This window comes from Podarcis liolepis (assembly GCF_965112155.1).
Source record: "Podarcis liolepis genome assembly, chromosome: 5".
Classification (NCBI taxonomy): domain Eukaryota; kingdom Metazoa; phylum Chordata; class Lepidosauria; order Squamata; family Lacertidae; genus Podarcis; species Podarcis liolepis.
The window spans coordinates 42,966,194-42,986,754 of record NC_139556.1 but is presented as its reverse complement, the minus strand read 5'-3'; the positions used below and the strand labels follow the sequence as shown (position 1 = coordinate 42,986,754).

Sequence of the window (20,561 nt, the reverse complement as noted above, 5' to 3'; positions counted from 1 at the left end):
GAGTAGCATTCAATACCATCCCACCTTAATATGATTTGACCCTTAGGTAGACATTGTTATAACTAGAATCCCCCACTCCCAATTCCCATATTTGATGAAGGTGCTGGCTATGACTTGGATGTGGAATACTTGAGAGGGCTTTGGGTATCCCATGCTACTGGGCTGCCCAAGTGGACCAAAACAAAATAAAAACACCCATTCTGGGTGTTGCATTCAGGTTGCTTCTGAGAAGGTCCACCAGGTGAACATCTAGGCAACTACTTGAATGCTTCTGTCTTTCCTGCCGCTTTTGAATTACTATTGAATCAAATCTGCATAAAATCATTCCACTGTGGCAGTGATAGTGGGAGAAAGAAGGATCCTGCAGGCATCTCACCCCCTTTGAATTCCAACCTTCATCTTGGTTTTTCCCCACACAGAGGGCCTTCTGGGAAGCCAGCTGAATCCTTCCAGATTAAATACGTTGCGAAGCTAGGATAAGGCTATGCTATGGCTTTGATGTGGTTTCCCACTCAGGGAGTCAGAAATTTCACCCAAGAGCTACTTGGTCAGAACCTGCCCAGGCATCCCAGTGGGAAATTCCACACAGTCCTCATTGCAACAGGCTCCTTGTGATGTGGAAGCCACTTCCATGTGGTTTGGGTCTAAACTGTAAGTGTGTGTGTGTGTGTGTGTGTGTGTGTGAGAGAGAGAGAGAGAGAGAGAGAGAGAGAGAGAGAGAGAGAGAGAGAACTGGGTGACAGTGTGAATGGGGTGACACTCTTGTGTTTCCCAAGGAATTGGCACTAGACCCATACGGCCAGGAGCGTCTGCACAGCCACACTATTTCCTGCTATTCAGAATTGTTCTCTAGTGTTGGTTTACTATTAGTAAAGAGAACTAACAATTATTCCCATTCACGATTGCGTTGTGCCTGTAGAATGAGCACAGCTGGCCACATGGTCCATCACTGGCCACATGGTTGTTTCCATTAGTACGACTATACTCACTATTATTCAGTGTTCACAAAATCATGTGCCACGAGACCCACATAGTCCCACTCATCACACACACACACACGCCCTGCATCATGGGATTGCACCCTGGTGAAGGGGCCACTTGCTATAGGCCATGCCGCTGAAGGAGTTCACACTGAGTAGCCCCAGAAGAAAGTGGAAGGAAAATACCAAGCATTATCAGGAAGAGACTGGGAAACCTTGCAGGAAAATCATTTCCGGGGACACAGCGCACCATCTTTCAAAGAAACTGATGGTGAAATACAAGAGCCATAGCTCAGTGGTAGAACATATGTTTGCATGAAAAAGGTTGGGTTCACTGCCTGACATTCTCAGGTGAGGATAAGAAAGACTTCTGCTTGAAACCATGGCAAACCACTGCCACTCAGTGTAGAGGATGCTGATGGTCTCACTCTGTTTAAGGCAGCTTTGTATGTTCCTACAAAACTCAAAGTTAAAATTTTAAGTTAACCAATACATGGAATTGGCTTATCCAATCCAATGTCAGATTTCTCATGTTTATTTAAACGTTGCAATAAATTCTAATAATATAATTGGAAACTGTCGGGGATTTTGGTTCAATTCTACAACCTAAGAAGTCATACAGAGAAATTAACATAGCTCAGCTTAATGCATGAACACAGCCTATTGCTCCAGATTGTCTCAAAAATAATTTGATAGGTTCAGAGCCTTGTGGTATATACCTGAGTGGTATGTATCTGCACACTGTGGTTCCTAACTAATTGCACTTTTGACATTGGAAAGAAAATGCATTAATGACAACTGTTCACTTAGCATAGATGAGTAATTCAGAGTCATATCAGTGTATTTGACTTGACTGTTAAGAATGTTAAATCAGACACTTAGGATTCGATAGCATTTTCTTCTGAATAAGCAAGCTCATGGTTCACAGCATAGTTTTTATTCAACATTTTTCAATTCAGGTTCTAAGCCTTGATTAGTTTTGTATCTAAGCTGGCCACGCTATGCAGCCTGGTAACTGATGATCATCTTTCAGTAGCAATCATTAATTCTCTTCTGCTTTCATTAAGGTGTGAACTCCTTTCTTGTTTTCATGGCTTATAAAGACAAACTCCAGTGCACTGATGCTCAGGTAACATACATACAAGACGCAAACTATTGTTCAACTATGCTTTGGCTGAAAAACATAAGCATTATCAGACTCCACCATTTTTCTTTCTTTCCTGGCAGATGTATGAGATATTCAGTATTATTCGAGATCTGGGCGCCATTGCCCAAGTACATGCTGAAAACGGAGACATCATTGATGAGGTAGAGTGTTGATTTATTTCATTTCATTTATGAATCACTGGCCATGAAGCATCCCAAAGCATTTAGCAATTTAAAAATCAGCAATGAAAACAATTTCAAATCCAATGCAGTTAGAAGGGTGGTTGGAAAAGAAATGTCTTCAGTAGGTGCTGAAAAGACTGTAAAGACAGTGCCTGTCTGATCTATAATGGGCAAAAGTTCCAAGGGGCAGGTGCCACCACACTAAAGGCCCTGCTCCTACATCATGTGGCATGAACCTCCTGATGAGATGGTATCCGCAGGAGACCCTCATCTGCAGAAAGTAGCATATGGCAGTGCATAGGAGCAGCCATATGGATTCAGAACAATGTACCCTCCAATCTTTGGGCACTTTTTCATGGCACTGCGGAAAATGATAGCATCTATATGCCAGCTAGACATTTGATAACATCTGTTTGTCACTAACTACACATGTCTCAAAGTTACAATTGTAAAAAAACACCATACAAATACAAAAGTTTAAAACAGCAACAAAAGAGTAATGCAACTTTATTTGCTACAAGTGTTCATACTGCAAGATGATAAAGAGGATGAACCCTACCCTATCCAACTAAAAGATGAGCACCACAGCAGGCTAGAGTATCCTCATACCATGGGAACATGTGTGTGTTGTGCTTTCCATGTGTTTGCTGTGAGAAACATTGAATGTAGTTCGCCATGGGAAAGTGGCATATAAGTATGTGAAAACTATTAAGGATCTTCTATGGTAAACAGGTTTAAAGTAGTTTATGTGTGGTTGCTGATGCTTGTGTCTCAACCTTGTGTATTTAAATGCTAGGCACCTGAAACCTCAGAGAGAGAAAGAGAGGTTTGTGTGTGTGCGTGTGTCCCACACCTGTACACACATACATACACACATACAACCAGGGAGGGATTGGGTTTGTGTTTCTTCCTTGTTCTGTTTTACAGAGATCCTTAATATTCACCCCCAGGGCATTCTTAAATTATCATCAGTTATCATCAGTTGAAAAGTTGGAAGCCCTTCTGAAGATATTGATCTGCTTGGGATTAGAGAATTTTTGTTCACATCCAACATCATACTTTGATACAAAGCAGATAGGTATCACCAGAGCAGGTGGTTGTTTTTAGGGTTTTCAATATAGTTATTAAAAAACTATGAAGGGTGACCTTCAAGTGTATTTGCAGGCAAAGAACAAAGGCATGGAAATAAATGTCTCCAAAGCACTTCAAGGACAGAAAACATTTACCCTGGATTGCAAAAGATTAAATGCTCTTGAAATTACAATGTAGAGATTTACTGCCTGTCGGAATATAACTAGTTATTCAGAAGGCTTACTTACCGCTTTGCACAACAGTCTTCTGAGAAAGTGATTTGCAATCACTAAAATACCTCAATAACAATAAATTAAATCCAAGTCTAACCTTGACTTGACTGCAGGCTCTGGTAGCTGCCAGATCGGATTATCACAATGTTCACTACAAGGAGCAGCTCTAGAAGTTACTTGGAAACTTCAGCTGGTCTAAAATGCAGTGGCAAGATTACTGGATAGGGTCCCACTTAGATCAAATACAACACCTATTTTCAAACAGCTGCATTTGTTTGCACGCCCAATTTAAGGTGCTCATGTTAGTCTGAAAAGCCAACTCAGGTCCCAAATACCTGAAATACCACCTTCTTTCCCACAGACCTCCTTGGGTATTAAGGTCAGCAGAGGGGGTCCTCTTAGTTTTTCTGTATAAACAAACTTCATAATACAGCTTTCAAAAAACACTGAAGATGCTTATCTTTACCCTGGCCGTTGATTCCTGAGATGTGTATTTTTTTTCAGGACCCTATTTTAATTTTTTTAAAAAAATATAGACATAGCGTAAAAGCTATAGACATAATGCATGGTTTCAACTTGTTTGTTGTACTAGCAGAAGCCAGCATGTGTCTCAATAGCACAACAGGACTTCTCTTCTCTCCTCTTTCATTGCCACCGTGCATTTCCCAAACCTCCCCAAATCTGGTCAGGAGAACTCCTAGAACAGTGCATGGAGGGAGGTGCAGAGAGATAATTCCTCCTGGCAATGCTTTTTGGGCTTGGTTGGTCAAATAGAAACATAAATTTGCTTTCCATGAGCCCAAATCCTTGGAGAATTTTTTTTGGACTGCATCAACACACTTCGTTTTGTTGTTGTTTTTAATGTGGATCATTGAGATGGAACAAGGATGTTAGAAAGATGGGTACTTATTATACATATTTAATCAGCTAGAATTATGTATCAGTATTCTATTTTAAAAAATTCTTCCTCTTTTGGCAACCTTGATATATTTCACTTGCCTTTTTTAAAGAATGGTTTCAGGAACACCCCTCTCCCTGCCATCACCCTAAGACAGGATAACAGTAGGATCTATGTTTAGGCTTGCCTTGTAAACTACCAAACAAAGAATTGCAGAAGGTAAATGGTTATGCTGCTGAGTTGCACATATAAATGAGGAAGTTAACCGCTCTAATTGTCACGGATAATTAATGGTTGTGGTGGTGTTTTTAAAAAGATAGCATTCTAAAGTTTCAAATTAGATTTTTGCACCTTTCATTTATTGATTCTCCCATATTTCTTCATTTATTTAGGAACAAAAAAGACTTTTGGAGCTGGGGATTACTGGTCCAGAGGGTCACGTTCTCAGTCATCCAGAAGAGGTAATATTAAGTAGGTCCCCATAGAATTACTGGGGGTAATTCCATTGAGGGTTAAATTCACACGTGAAATCTCTTTTGCCGAGCCACGTTCAGACTTCACAAAGCCTTCCAAAGTCCCCTTTTGATAAGAGAGGGATGCCCACGCTTAAGCACTGAATGTCACATGCAAGACATGATTGTAGAGCTAGCTACACCATTTTTGAATAAAATCCAATAAGTGTTTTGCTGCAGTGAAATTAGCATCAACACAGATAAGATTAATGAAAATGTATCTTTCAGGGGTGGATTATAGGTTCTGCTCCAGATGTTGTTGGACTACAATTCCTATCAGTCTCAGCTAGCACAACTTAATGGTCGCAGACTTAGTTATAAGGGATGATACTCCACAACATCTGGAGGACACCATGACGACGATCCTGGTGTAGCTTATAGATTTTGACACTTGGTGCTTTTGCAATCTGTAATGAGACTAAAAGGATGGTCTGTGTGTCATTATATAAACAACACCACTTCTGCTGAGTTTTATTGTTCTGGATGGCACTCTTAGGTTGTTTGTTAGGCAGTAAACCCCCTTCAACCCACCAGGAGTTGCTTCTGAATAAACATGCATACTCTTTCATTTATGTATTTATTTATTTTAAAAACCACATTTGAGTCTCTTCCAGTAATAATTATTGTCTGACTGAATTATTCATGTATTTGAAATCAGTCAATATCAGAGGAGACATAATGCTAACTTCCCCACATTTCCCTGTAACTGCAGTTTCCCTGTAAGTGCAGTTGTGAGTGGGGTAGACTTATGAAGAACAAGTAGAACAATCCATCATAACAGAATCCTAGCAGCCCTAGCTGTTGTTTAAGCTCTAGGCAAGCTACTTCAGATGAAGCAGACATTGTGAAGTAAGTATCTGACTGTGTTCATGCTTCCAAAGGTTGAAACGGAGGCCGTGTTCCGTGCCATTACAATAGCGAAACAAGCCAATTGCCCCTTATATGTCACAAAAGTCATGAGCAAGGGGGCTGCAGATGTCATCGCTCAAGCCAAGAGAAAAGGTAAGTCCTGTTTCACGCTTCCATACTGATGAGGACTTCCTGTCAAGTCAGCTGTGTTTGAACAGGGAAATTTAAATGCCCAGACATTTAAAATGATGGTACATAGCAGACATTTTTCTCCAGGAGATCAAGCAAGGACCACTTCAGAATATCTTTCAGGCATAAACTTGACATTCTTTCATGTCGTTTGAGTATCCTTGGAGGTGACAAACCTCTGAAAGTGTTGCAGACAACGTCCTGTCCTGCTGTCAGAAAATCTTTGGTTGCATTCAGAAGCCTTAAGGTTAAGAAATGTCATCTTCTGTGAAAGGTCTTTTGCACGGTCTTGTCTTGAAAATCGCTCTTGAGACAGGTTTGTCCCCAGTACTCTGTTCTCTTTCACAGTATCTAAACTGTATACATGTCATTCAACCACAGACACTGGAATTTACTAGCACAAGATTTTTTTTCAACATTTTGCCCCCATATTTTCGATTGGGAGCTGTGTATACACACACACACACACACACACACACACACACATGCGCATATCTAAACACCAGTCTCATCTCAAGGGATTCTCAAGTTAAGACCAGGGAAGCCAAATTTCTAACATTTGAATATATATGCAGATACAGCATGCTTGTTTGTTTCATATACATTTTTCTGCTTCCAAAGGGGTGTGCATATCACACATTTTTGTACCATAGCATGTTCCTGCTGGGGGGGAGATGTGGGGCAGCTGCTTTTGATGGCAGCAATATGCATACTGCAGTGGTGGTGACTGTTGATTGTTTGTTCAGGCACAGTTGTGTATGGAGAGCCAATTACAGCCAGTCTTGCTACAGATGGCTCTCATTATTGGAGCAAGAACTGGGCCAAGGCTGCTGCCTTTGTGACATCTCCTCCCATTAGCCCAGATCCTACAACGCCTGATCATCTCACTTCCCTCTTAGCATGGTAAGTCCTCAAGGACAGAATGACCTTTCTCTGGAAACACCAAATAACAGACTGCAGCTCAAATGTGATGGTTAGCATGAGAAGAGCTAGCGGCTCTCCTGGGATAAGAGTCCAGAAACCTCCTTATTTGGACCTGGTTTCCCACTATGCCAATATTCCTTTCTCCATCTGGATTGCAACCATGGTGGAGAATGTCAGACGTCTCTCCTCACCACAGATGCCACGAGCCTCTTGAAGTTTTTATAGTCTTTATTTACAGTATTTACAATGGGTCATTAGCACATCATTCATCCATCAGAGTCACTCAGTTCAGATCTCTGCTGAGGCCTGCTTTTGCCCCTCCAACAGCTCATAAAATGGTGAAGTCTCCCGCCCCATAGTTCCGCCCTTCTCTTTACCACAGGCCTTCTCGAGGGGCAATCATAAATTTCCCCCCTGATTCTGAGCCTGAGCTTAACCCCTGCGTTCCCGGTGAACTTTCTATCTCCCCAGCCCTTTCTGGGCTTATTCCAACTGCCCTCTTCTCGTTGCCTCCCTCCCCCTCGGGCACCTCGTCCACATCTTCTGCTCCCAGGCCCCCCTCCCTCTGGGGAACTTGAGCCCTCTGGTTCATCCCTGACAGAGAATGTGTTCCTCTCATTTCCATATCATTTGCAGATGGATTTTTTTCTGGAAGCAAATAACCTGGGAATGAGCACTAAACTGGCGCAATATCCCACTATGGTTCCAGAAGTGGCTTTTGTGTCATATATAACTCAAGTGGAAATTAACAGTTAGGGGAAAGTGGTGAAAATGGAATAAACTGGAGCCTTTGAGTGGGACCTGGGAGGCCAGGGTTCGTGCCCCCAATCACCCATGAAGCTCCCTGGATAACACTGGGCCAGTCACTGCCCTTGAAGCTACCCTACCTTACAGGGTTGTTGTGAGCAGTGGCGTAGCGTGGGGGTGAAGGGGGGGCCGGCCGCACCGGGCGCAACATCTGGGGGTTAGGGTTAGGGGGCGCAAATCCACGGGTTAGGGGGCACAAATTACTTGCCTTGCCCCGGGTGCTGACAACCCATGCTACGCCACTGGTTGTGAGGATTAAATGGGGAGGGGGAGCCACTTGAGCTCTTCATAAGAAAAGTGAAATATAAATGTACTACTCATACTGTTTATTTAAAAAAAGCAGTGTGGCTTTATACGTTTCTTTCCCCCCATACCATGGCTGCTAGCCCTGCATTCCTGGCAACTTTTTCTACCTTTTGCAACGTGGCTGAGGTTAGGAGTCACTGAATAGATTGGTATCTCCCCTCTCCGCATAGAGGCCAAAACACAGCTTCTCCCCCCCCCTCCATTTTTTGTTTATAATTTAAGTCACTGTGACATTCATCTTGTCACTTTGTACTGTTGAAGTCAGTACAGTAAAAAATATGGCAGAGTCAAGGTTGATTATGAATATAAAGTTGACAGTCTTATTTCCTCTACTGCCTCTATTCACCTCTGTTGTAACCTCTAAGGAATGATTTTGAAAATCCACAAATTCTTTAAAGTTTTGTTAGCTGTTTCTTTTCAACTTACAACAAATCAAAATCACCCCAGATTTTCAGACTCGGTAGGAAAATATTGGATAAACTGGCTTATGCAACCAGCAAAGAGCACCCCCCCCCTCCATTTCACTCTTTGCTTGCCATTTGTTTTAATTAGTGGGGATCTTCAAGTGGTCGGCAGTGCTCACTGCACCTTCACCACAGCGCAGAAGGCCGTCGGAAAGGATAACTTCACCCTCATCCCAGAAGGAACAAATGGCATTGAAGAACGAATGTCGGTCATCTGGGAAAAGTGTGTGGTGAGTCAGTTCAGCAGAATCCAGTGTGCTCTGAAAAGCAAAGGATGCTGACATGGCTTGAAAGTGTTAGATATCTCACTGCATTGTATTGGCTAAACCAGCAGTTTGCAGTGTACCTAATTTGCACTACAGAAACACAAACAAAAACCCAGCTGCCCTTCAAAATTCACACTTCTCTGAGCTTTGCAATGCAGTTCTTCAGCTGAGTAATGTGTACAAACATGCATACTCCAAAGTGTGCATAGAAATGCACATCTTAGTGAAAATAACCAAGAAAATGCACTATATTAGGGAGCATTGCTTTCCAAAAATGTGCACGTTAGGCAAAAATGCATATAAATTGCTTTGAGTGTTTGTTCTTTACAATCAAGCAATATATAAAAGTTATAAAATGAAATAAATATACAATGAGAAATTCACACTTCAATGCTGATAAATCTTCACGGGGACTTTAACAAACAAACAAACAGATGCGGAATTGTGCAGAATTGTGGAATTTAAGATTGAAAACAATGAGAAACATGAGAGAAATGAAATGGAAATATTTGTCCATCCCTAAATAAGTGGCCATTGCTTTGCTATCGTAATGTAAGAATCTATCATTTTAAGTGATATGGACTAGAGAAGCCTTTCTCAACCTGTGAGTCCCCAGGTGTTGTTGGACTACAACTCCCATCACCCCTAGCTAGCAAGGCCAGAGCTCAGGGGTGATGGGAGTTGTAATCCATCAACATCTGGGGACTCACAGGTTGAGAACCGCTGGACTAGAGGGACCTGTGGCCTTCCAGATATTGTTGGACTACAACACTCTTCATCCCTGACCATTGACTATGCCAAGTAGGTCTGATGCGAAACAGCTTCTGGAGGTCTGCAGCTTCTCCACCTCTGGGACAGAGTTCAGTGCTGAGTTTTATGAGCAGTCACCTCCTAATGCCATCAATAGGCATGTACCATCCCTACTGTCTATGTCACAGTAAGAATAGCTGTGTTGGATTGAACCACCTCGATCCACCTGGTTTAGCATCCTTTTTCCATCATTGGCCAGTTGGATTTTTCTGAGATGCTTACAAGCAGGACATGACAGTAGGCAGCCCTCCTTTTTCACTTGTTCCCAGTATCTTCAGTACTTCAAAGATAAGTAGTTTTTTTCTTCTTCTCATACAAGCTGCAGTATGAATTACAAAGGAGCTCAGCAAGGGGGATAGATCTGGGATGAGATGACAGATTAAGGCCAGAGACTGTTTGCCTGAATTCAATACTTGTCAAATGAGCATGCTTTCCACACTCCAGTGGTCTCTGGTTTTCAGATCTCTCTTTCTGAAATCCCTCTCTCCCTTCTTTCCCTCTATCCCCCCATTTCCAGGCAACGGGGAAGATGGACGAAAATGAATTTGTAGCAGTGACCAGTACAAATCCAGCAAAGATTTTCAACTTCTACCCCAGGAAGGGACGGGTTGCTCTGGGTTCCGATGCTGACTTGGTGATTTGGAACCCAAAAGCTACAAAGATCATCTCTGCAAAAACTCACAACTTGGTAAAAGAAGAACTTGCTGCTTTTACTTTTCTTCAGCACATTAGAAGTTTCATCATTTATAACGTTGATCTAATAATTAGCTGTGATAAAATGTAATCCAGCTAAGGTTGCCAGCTTGTTTTCCAGCTTTGCCTTTAACTGTGGTTTGATCTGCAGGCATTAGCAGGTGCTCATGTTTATCTCCCAAGTGATGAAAAGTGTCACTTACAAAATGCTGCAGTTCAAACTATTATTAACGCTTGCAAGCAGGTGAGGTAGAGCATTTTTTCCCTAGTCAGCTGACAACCTTAGATCCATCAAAGATTGAACATTAAATTTCACAAATTTCAGTAGAGTTAGTAATGTGCTATGCAGCCAGATCCTATTTGTGTTTGCTTGCATGTAAGTTTCAGTAAGTGCCCTATGTATGCCTTGGAAGCTGTGCATGATCATTCAAAGCCACCTGGAGATTATGCATATTGACCAGGCCGTGGGTACCACTTCCTGTTTGTGTGCACATTTTCAGTTAGCATTTATGAACATTCCGCATCCAACCTACCATGGTGACCCTCTGACACTTACCTTTTGATATAATTTATCTTGAAGCTGATCAAGAATCTCTTGTTGGTTTTGCCAGAATGTAGAGTACAACATATTCGAAGGAACAGAATGTCACGGTGTCCCTACGGTGGTGATAAGCCAAGGGAAGGTTGTGCTGGAAGATGGGAACCTCTTTGTCACCCAGGGCATCGGCCGTTTCATCCCTCGAAAGACATTCCCTGATTTTGTTTACAAAAGGATAAAAGCAAGAAACAGGGTGAGAACATTTCTGTACATGAAACTCCTTCCTTTCCACTGCTGATGAAATGCTTCCTTGTCTCTTGGATGCAGTTGCAAAAACTGCTGATCACAGGGTCTGGAAAGAGCTGTTCAGTATGATCAGATCTACTGTGCAATATTTAAGCAGGTCTTTCTGGAATGTAGCTGTTAAGGCTTGAGAATGAAAACTGGCATATTTAGTAGCGGATTTTGATGGTTTTCGTATTGGGTGTTAAGCTTAGCTGATGGCTGAAAGTGAAAACTAGGTATGAGAGTTGGATTTCCTAAATGATTCCCTCTCACCTTATTGCTGCTTTCACCCTCATGCTGGACTTGCAGGGCCATAAGTGGATTGCAGCTGTGACCTGGAATCTCATATATAAGAGGGTTTTGAATAGTTAAGACAACTGATAAATCTCAGAGACAGAATTGGCACAGCTAGGCAGACATTTGGCCGGAGGCTGGGCATGTCAAAAAAAGTTCAGTCAGTGTTCAGCCAATGGGTCATAAACTGCCCTAGATATGTACAGACTGATCTAGGATAATCTGCATCCTCAAGTAGGAACTTCATGACAGTCAATGAATCCTCAGTTCCATGAGAAATAACTATACTTAAAAAAAAAAATCACTGTAGAATGATTGTATCTTGTAGCAAGTTCTCATCCTCTTCCACTTCCTTTCAGGAGTCTAATCCTTCAAAATTCTAAGAATCATTATCCCTTGAGGTAGCATAGATGAGAACTAGGTAAACCTTGTGGTACCCTCCACAAATGTTTCCTACCTGTTGATCCTCACCAAGCTGTGTTCTTGCACACTTCCTCCTCTCCCTTTGCACCCAGCATGGGACAGGAGCCAGGAGTCCTTTCTCCTCTCCTGCCCTCAGACGCTCAGTTGCTTACTTTCTCTTTTGTAGAAACCATAGCTCGTGGTTCAGTTTGGGCCATTTTGTCCTCTAAACCAGTTTTGCAAACTACCTTCAAACTATGGTTTGCAATCCTGGTTGGAAAGGAAAGTGCAAACCATAGTTTGCCCATTTAGACGTAATGGCAGCATTCAGTAGCTGAAGTGAAATGCATCAGTAGATGAGGGAGTTTGCTGGCACAAGGCTCATTCCTGCGGTGACCAATCATGGTTTGTCAAATGGTACTTCTTATGGACAGAGGTGGACAGAACGTACTCCTGCAGAATGGGACTGTGGCCCAGGAATGCCTTTAAGGGCAACTAACCAAGTTGCCTGCTACCACTCTTTGTAGGACTCTTTCACTCTGTCCGCAGCATGAGGGCCATGTGGTCAGGAATTATATTAAGCATACAATGTCAGTAGTTGCATTACTACTGAAATTTCAAGCATCATAATAAGCATGAACAAGTGTGGCCTCCAACAGAATGTTGCAGGGTATCCTCCCTCCTAAAAAACAGTGCTGTGGTGCAGGATTAGTCCTGGCAACCATTTCCCCCCTTAAGCAGAACATTCTGCTTCTCCAGCCTCTGCTCTTTTAATCTATTTTCACTCTATAAGCTGTGGCTACTGAGCAGGATTAGTCCTCATTGTGCTATTTTGTGGAGAAACTTTGCCCCCCAGGAGGGCTTTATTTAAAAAAAGTTTGTTCTGTGGCAAATCTGGGGTTCCCTGAGCATACTGATACCTCCTTCCTGTTTTTCAGTGACCTCATTTTGGCTGCAGCCTCATGGGCAGCTAAACCCCTGAATTCGCTGTTAGGAGCTGCAGTTTTATGAATGGAGCACACAGGTCATCTCAGGCCCAGTTTGGATATTGCAACTTGCCCCCCCCCCCCATCCAATATTGACCAGGACTTCTGCATGGACTAGTTGACCCTTGTGGTCCCTTCAAACTCTACATTCTATGATTCATTTAAACGTTACTTATTGTCAGGGTTAACGCAGCTGACGTTATAGCAAATAGTTGCATGTACAGGGCATACGGTAAGGAGATAAATGGGTACCACTCCGGCAGGAAGGTAAACGGCGTTTCCATGCGCTGCTCTGGTTTCGGTGTTTCATTGCGCCAGAAGCGGCTTAGACATGCTGGCCACATGACCCGGAAAAACTGTCTGTGGACAAACGGCAGCTCCCTCGGCCTCATCTGTGACTGGACTTAACTGTCAGGGGTCAGGGGTCCTTTACCTTTACCTTTAAGGAGCATTTGAATGCAACTTCTTCTGTGTGCAATGCTGCCTTGGAGAAGACCTTTTAGTGGCCTGCATGAGTGAGTAGCAATGCCCCACCTGGTCCTTAGCTCCCTTTACATGCACAGTTGGGTGCTCACAATCTTCCAGCACACACCTACCTCTGTGTCTGTGGGAAGGTTGCCTGCAAGAGAGCAGGTTGTTTGGTGGCACGAACCTTCAGTGTATGGAGTGCACACATGGAAAGAAGTTGCTTCAGGGCCTTGGATGATACCCTTAACCTTCAGTAAATAAATGCTAAGATTTATGCACGTTACCTACTTACTTGCTGGGTTGCCTGGAAAGTAGCTACCATTTTTTTATCCATAGGGAGCTATATATTGAGTCCTGGCTTTACCTGCCTCGTCAACGCTTTTCTTACTTTTTACACGCATTTGGAAGGAGTGAAATGGGGTCGGGGGGGGGAGGAAGAACCACTCATAACTCTGTCAGATTCTAGACGGAAACACTTACAAGTCCTGTAGGCTACCAATCAAACTGTGTTTGCGTTGTACGCGAAAGATGCAGCGCCCTCTGTCATTTTTAATTATCCCAGGAATGAAGTTCTCAACAAAACATACACTTCCATTTAGGCTGAGCTGGAGGTTTGCAAACTCACCCGTAATTGGGCTCCAAATAGGGCAGTCAGTGATTGCTCGTGATGGTAATTCATTTGGGCAGTTGCCTTTGATACTCAAGGCGCTTATTCCGATTGTCTACATTCCCCTCCTTGCCCTCCTGTCTAACAATAACTTCCTGGAAAGCAAGCATTAACACAGAACGGAAGAGTATCAGAAGAGCCCTGCTGGATAATCTAGTCCGGCATCCTGTTGTTCAAGATGCCTGTGGGAAGCCCAAAACTGGGACACGAGTACAATGACCCCTTCGTAGTTGTTCCCCAGCAACTGGCAGCATATTGCCATCATGACTCGTAGCTATGGAGAGCCTCCTTGAATGTGTCTAACCTCCTTTTAAAGCAAAGTCCGCAGCCCTTGCCACTTCTTGTGACAAATTTTATAGCTTAACTGTGCATTATCATCGGCAGCACTATAAAATATGTCTATGTTTGTGTCAGTCTGGGTATATAACCATCTGCAATGTAAACAACGAAGCAGAAATGCTTCTTCAAAATGCAAAACATTTCCTCTTTAAAAGGTCTCTTGTGACAGCATTTCTGTGCCTATGCCCAAGGCCAAACCATTACTGACTTCTAGCTAACTTCTAGCATGTTTGAATGATACTCCTCAGAGGAAGAGTAGCTCTAGCTAACTTCTTGTAATAATGTTTTGTCTTGCTCCGTTGAGTTCTGTCCCATTACAAGGAGAAAGGGGGAGACAGCTGTACTGAGAACACCTGGTCAGGAGAAAATAATAATACCACTAACATTGTTTTAGTGACAACCATCAAACATTTGGTCATGAATATACCCCAAGGAAAACCAGCAAACATTCAGTCAACTGTGATTCTCCCTCTTACTTTTTTATAGCTTGCAGAAATTCATGGTGTTCCTCGTGGGCTTTATGACGGACCAGTTCACGATGTCATTGTAACTGCTAAAGCTGTGGCCCCAACTCCTACCTCAAGAATAGCTACCTGTTCAGGCAAAATACAGGTTCCTCCCATCCGTAACCTACATCAATCAGGCTTCAGCCTGTCTGGTAAGTTGATTTTTTTTAAAGGGGGTGGTACAAAATAAACAGCAAATTCACCTGGATAAAGAGAATGCTGACTTAAAGGGAAGCTCCCATTTTGTTGAAACATTAACCAAGATCTGGGTCACAACCTGAAGCCCATGCCAGATTTATAGTAGTGGTATCTGTACTAGAATTTAGGGGTTGTGTTTTCTGCTGTTGCTACATGCTAGGCATGAAATAAGATTTGAATTAGTGACTGAACTGATGTGACTGCATCTTAAACGCTTCATTTGGCATGGCTATGTGGCCTTTTAAGGTGGCCTGTTGCTGTTTTTATTAATCTCACGCTTTGGTACCCAAGACTAAGGGCACCTGCAATGGTGCACAAGCACTTTATCTGCTGCAAGCTCATCTGCATTCTCTGTACTGCAGTGGGGGCCTAGCAGTGCCTTTTGGTGGGCATGCATCAAGGTCCAGTCACATCAGTGGGTTGCATGGTCAGTCTGTGGCCTAGTACTGTCACTTGGGTATGGACTTGCATCCTGTGGCTCCTGCCAGGTTGTTGGGCCCTTGTACTTGACACTCCAGTTTGTGGATCGTTCCTCACTTTGCAAAATTCAATTTTTGAAGGCGAGTGCCTTGTTCAACGGGACACGGGTGGCGCTGTGGATTAAACCACTGAGCCTAGGACTTGCCGATCAGAAGGTTGGCAGTTCGAATCCCTGCGACGGGGTGAGCTTCCGTTGCTCAGTCCCTGCTCCTGCCAACCTAGCAGTTCGAAAGCACATCAAAGTGCAAGTAGATAAATAGGTACCGCTCCGGCGGAAAGGTAAACGGCGTTCGCCAGAAGCGGCTTAGTCATGCTGGCCACATGACCCGGAAGCTGTATGCTGGCTCCCTCGGCCAATAAAGCGAGATGAGCGCCGCAACCCCAGAGTCGGCCACGACTGGACCTAATGGTCAGGGGTCCCTTTACTTTTACCTTTACCTTGTTCAACAGTTTTCCTTTGCACCTCATTGACTCAGGTGCTGTGCTGCTGTTGCCAAAAATAGCATTCATTGAATGGGAGCTTCATGCCTGCTTGGAGAATGTTTAAGACAGGGGTCGGCAAAGCTTTTGTGGCTTGGGTCGGTTCATGGTCCAGCAGACGCCGCGGTGGGCCAGAGGAGGCATGCGTAGCTTCCCATTGGCTGCAGGAGCTTCCTGCAGCCAATTGGAAGCCAGCCAGCATCGCAGAAGGTGGTCCCCGCTCTGCTCCGTGCCAGTTTAATGCAGCACACGGGAGCCGACTAAGCAGGCAGTGGGGGTCCCCGAGTGGGCAGTGGGGGTCCATGGGCTGGTTAAACGACCCCTGGTTAAGCCCCCTTTCCAATTGGGCTTGCTTACTAGCTTCCTCGGAATGTACTACCCTTGGCGCTCAAGGGGTGGTACAAATGGAGCAGCACTCCATCCCCATGGTTGTATGACAACCATGAGAAGGGTATGAGAAGTCAGTTTCTCCTCCAGAAGGGCATCACTTAGCACTAAGAGAGAGGCAGGGAGCAGGGTGGGGCTGCCCATTGCATGTTCCACACTGGGAGATCACCCAGCACTCTTGGGCTTGGGACAAGGAAGGGGTTCATGAATGTACATTTGTGATATGGAAGCAGCTGGATATGTGGGGTGAGGAAGTTTCTTCAGCCCAGGCCCACATCCTCTGGGGTCAACACACCAGAGTCAGATGGGGCAGGGCTGGAGGCAGAAGAGGGTGGAGTAATGAATGTAAATTTTAATTTTGTACAATAGCTTGTTTCTCCACACACTTAACCATCCCTCTCTATCCTCCGGGAAAATGAGAGGCATTGTCAGGGATACATTATCGGCAGGCAAAAGTACTCAAGGAGAGAGCAAAGAAGGGTTAGTAGAGAATGTGGTCTGGGGAGATTCCTAAGGGCCAAGTGGGGAGGATGGGGGCTGCATTTGGCTCCTAGACTTGAGGTTCCCTGCCCTCTGGCTTAAGTAGCACTTGTTCATCCTGAAGATTAAAAGCCTGTGATTTGGACAAAAGAGGACCTTCAGTGGCAATCTCTATCACTGCCTAGATTTTAGAAAGTGTCTTACCTTTTAACCTCTGTATGCTGCTTAGAACATTTTGGGTGCTTCGTAAGTCATAAACAGTAATAATATATTTCCTTTGATCAATGATGTCATTATTCATTCCAGCATGCTGTAATTATTTTGGATCACATTTTATTTTAACTCGATCCAAGTGTGAAACTCTAGAAGTGTTTAATCTTCTTTTAATCCTAAATGCTTAGCTATTAAGAGCTGTTCGAAAATACCTTTGGACATGGTCCAGACAGTTAAGTACTTTCAGACCTTATTAATTTCAATGGGGGAACTGAAGCGCAAACATAAATCTCATCCGCTGAAATTAACGTGTCTTTAGAAGTGCTTAGCGTCTGCCCCCTTCATTTCCTTATGTTCTTATAAAGGAGTATAAGATTTCCTATCTTTAGGAGTTAGCATATTATGGTTCAGTTTTCAAAGGGCATGATTCCAAGGATACATGGCAAAATTCTCCATGCTACTTTTCATGATAAATGATTGTGCGGTAATAAATGTAAAATAAAATAAAACATAATACAGTGGTACCTCAGGATGCGAACAGGATCCGTTCCGGAGCCCCATTCGCATCCTGAACAGAACATAAGACGTGACAGTGTGTCTGCACGGGTCATGTTTCGCTGCTTCTGCGCATGCGCATGACATCATTTTGACCGTCTGCGCATGCGCGAACGGCGAAACCCGGAAGTAACGTGCTCCGTTACTTCTGGGTCGCCACGGAGCACAACCCAAAAGCGCTCAACCTGAAGCGTATTTATCCCGAGGTATGACTGTATAATTTATAATATAATTAATATAATATACAGTGGTACCTCCGGTTAAGTACTTAATTCATTCCGGAGGTCCGTTCTTAACCTGAAACTGTTCTTAACCTGAAGCACCACTTTAGCTAATGGGACCTCCTGCTGCCGCTGCACCGCTGGAGCACGGTTTCTGTTCTCATCCTGAAGCAAAATTCTTAACCTGAGGTACTATTTCTGGGTTAGTGAAGTTTGTAACCTGAAGCGTATGTAACCCGAGGTACCACTGTAATTAATATATTATACTTGATTTACATGTACACATTCCATTTCCTGTGTCAGCATGAACAAATCTCCGTAGAGATACTCTCTTAACAATCATGTGATGCTCATAATAAGGCGGTGTTGTATTAATGAACGCATTTCTTGATTTACTTATTTGTAAGCATTCCATTGTGTGCCATTTTTCTTTTAGGATCTCAAGCCGATGACCATGTTGCAAGACGTACTGCACAGAAAATTATTGCTCCCCCGGGTGGACGCTCCAATATTACATCTCTGTCATAATGATTCAAAATTTGATCCATATGCAGACATAACTGTGATTAGATCTGACTGGGCATGATCAGGCACATTCAGGCTGCAATCCTACCCCCATTTACTTGAGTGTAAGCCCCATTGAACTTGATGAGAGTTACTTTGGAGTCGATGTGTGCAGGAGTGCACTGTCAGAAACACTTTTAAGTCCCATTGCTTGAATCATAGCCTACTGAAATCAGTGGCACTTGCCCTCTTTTCCCCCCGCTGGGGCAGATAGTTTGTAGAAGTGCGTTTAACATTCCTTTAAAATTACTGTATCGTTAAAAGACTCTGCCTTGCCTACACTCCCCAAGCACCTCTTGCATTACAAACAGTGATCACTGAGTCTGTGATCCTTAAGAAGAACCTTTTTAAAAGTGACCATGTGGATATTTAACACTGCCAAATTAAAGGGCTTGGATGGGAGTGCACATCCCAGGAATATGAAAACGATTTGCCTTCTTACTCAGGATAAAATTCCCCACCATTTCTTCTTTCAGTGGAAAATGAGTGCACCCCTCCCCAGTGTATAGATTTTGTCAACTGTTTTAAATATATCCTCCAATTTTCAGCAAATCTCCAGAGACATGCATGTAAACATGTGACCTTCTAGTGAAGTACTTTTAAATTCTGTTCAGCTGAACTGCTAGCTGTGTGCTAAGTTACAACCAAGGCATACCTGAATACTTATTTCAATTTTGAGGCTTTCTATCAATAATCTCTGCTCTTTCTACAAAAATAGTTTTTACTGGGAAGGAATCCTTGTGCTATTTTAACACAAGCAGCTTATTCCTATATTTCCTTTCCTTTTTCTTTTATACTGACAACATGGAATACTCCCCTACCTTGCCCCTGTGCAGACATAATGCTTAACTTGGATTTGATTTGACCATGCTTAAGTGTTAAGCCATAGGTTAAGGACTGGCCACAAACTAGGAAGTAAAAGCAAAATTTGACATGGGTTTTTTTTAACTTTGGTTTGAATCAGCCACAGTTGTGTGATCATTCCCATGTCAAACAAACCATGGTTGAGAGCATCTTCCCATCTTTACAACACCTCTGCTTGCAAGGTAGACAAGCAGGTTTCACTGATCTCTCTCTATACTTCCCCTTAGCTCACTGAGTCACAGGTTCACTGTGGGATCTTAACCAGAATTAAGGCAACAAACCATAGGTAGGTGTTATGTCTACATGGGCCCTTGTGAGCCTCAAACTCACTGCCAACATCTTCCTGACCCATAGGACTCCTTCATCTGGTAGATTGCCATATGGAAACCACTGCTCTAAATTTTATAGCTGCAATTTCACCAGTAACCATAGATCGAGCCACAAATGGCTTATGACTGACATTGATTGAAAATGTCTATAAGATCTCATTGGTAGATCCTTGAACATAATTTTAGGAACCATTGTCACTCAGTATCGTTGTGGCAGCATGGATATAAGAAATACAAGTGTGGTCTGATTGTTCATGAAATTAGGTGTCATAGTGTCACTTTAGAACTGGTATAAAACATGCATCTAGACTTTGAAATAATAATAATAAGATAGCTGAATATCTGGAACCTGGACACAATTGTGTAAGTGCCAGTGTGTTTTTAGTCTTTTGTTAGTCTTGGATTTTTAAAAAACAAATTATTTATACAGGTTTTTTTTCCAAGTACCAAGTGTAGACCTTCTAAACCAGAAAATAGGTGTATCTGGAGGTCAGCAGCACACCGTGAACTTTTTATAAAACTTATAACAGGTTTATTATATTTAAAGCTATGTACAGCGAAAGTGATCTTCTATATTCCATATCATTCCATAAAACTATGCTTGTGACTCGTTTACACAAAACGACTTGTTTTTGTTCAGTTTTGTTATTTACATTCAATAAAGTTTCTTCGAAATCAGCTAAATGATAAGCCAGGTGAATGATTCTGACCTCTCTTCATCTTCATATTGATTGGAATTAAGGTAACTTCTGCATAATTAGTATGACTCAACACCCGTTGAAATTAGGGGTGGACCAGTTTGATGGGTCCTCGATTACTGGTCTCTTTTATTTATATTTGGTACTGCTTTGGGGTTTTCCTCTGAAATGTTTTAATTTGTGACAATGAGGTAAAGAAAAATCAGGTTTCCCCATTACTGTCTTGGCATGATAGAAAGAAGAGTGGTATAGAGTCTGTCCCTGACCGCACAAATC

The 20,561-nt window shown here is 42.9% G+C and overlaps 1 protein-coding gene across 2 annotated transcripts in view; it reads left to right on the top strand.

The window, feature by feature from the left end:
- Positions 1–20,271, top strand: part of DPYSL4 (dihydropyrimidinase like 4) — a 31,020-nt gene extending 10,749 nt beyond the window's left edge. For both annotated transcript variants that reach the window (XM_083505966.1, XM_083505967.1), the window contains exons 5-14: positions 2,048–2,109; positions 2,208–2,288; positions 4,904–4,972; positions 5,905–6,025; positions 6,808–6,964; positions 8,651–8,792; positions 10,156–10,326; positions 10,943–11,122; positions 14,797–14,968; positions 18,267–20,271. In XM_083505966.1, the coding sequence (XP_083362092.1) occupies positions 2,048–2,109; positions 2,208–2,288; positions 4,904–4,972; positions 5,905–6,025; positions 6,808–6,964; positions 8,651–8,792; positions 10,156–10,326; positions 10,943–11,122; positions 14,797–14,968; positions 18,267–18,358 (1,247 nt within the window). In that variant the 3' untranslated portion in view covers positions 18,359–20,271. The remainder of the gene's footprint in view (positions 1–2,047; positions 2,110–2,207; positions 2,289–4,903; positions 4,973–5,904; positions 6,026–6,807; positions 6,965–8,650; positions 8,793–10,155; positions 10,327–10,942; positions 11,123–14,796; positions 14,969–18,266) is intronic.
- The last annotated feature ends 290 nt before the right edge of the window (positions 20,272–20,561 follow it).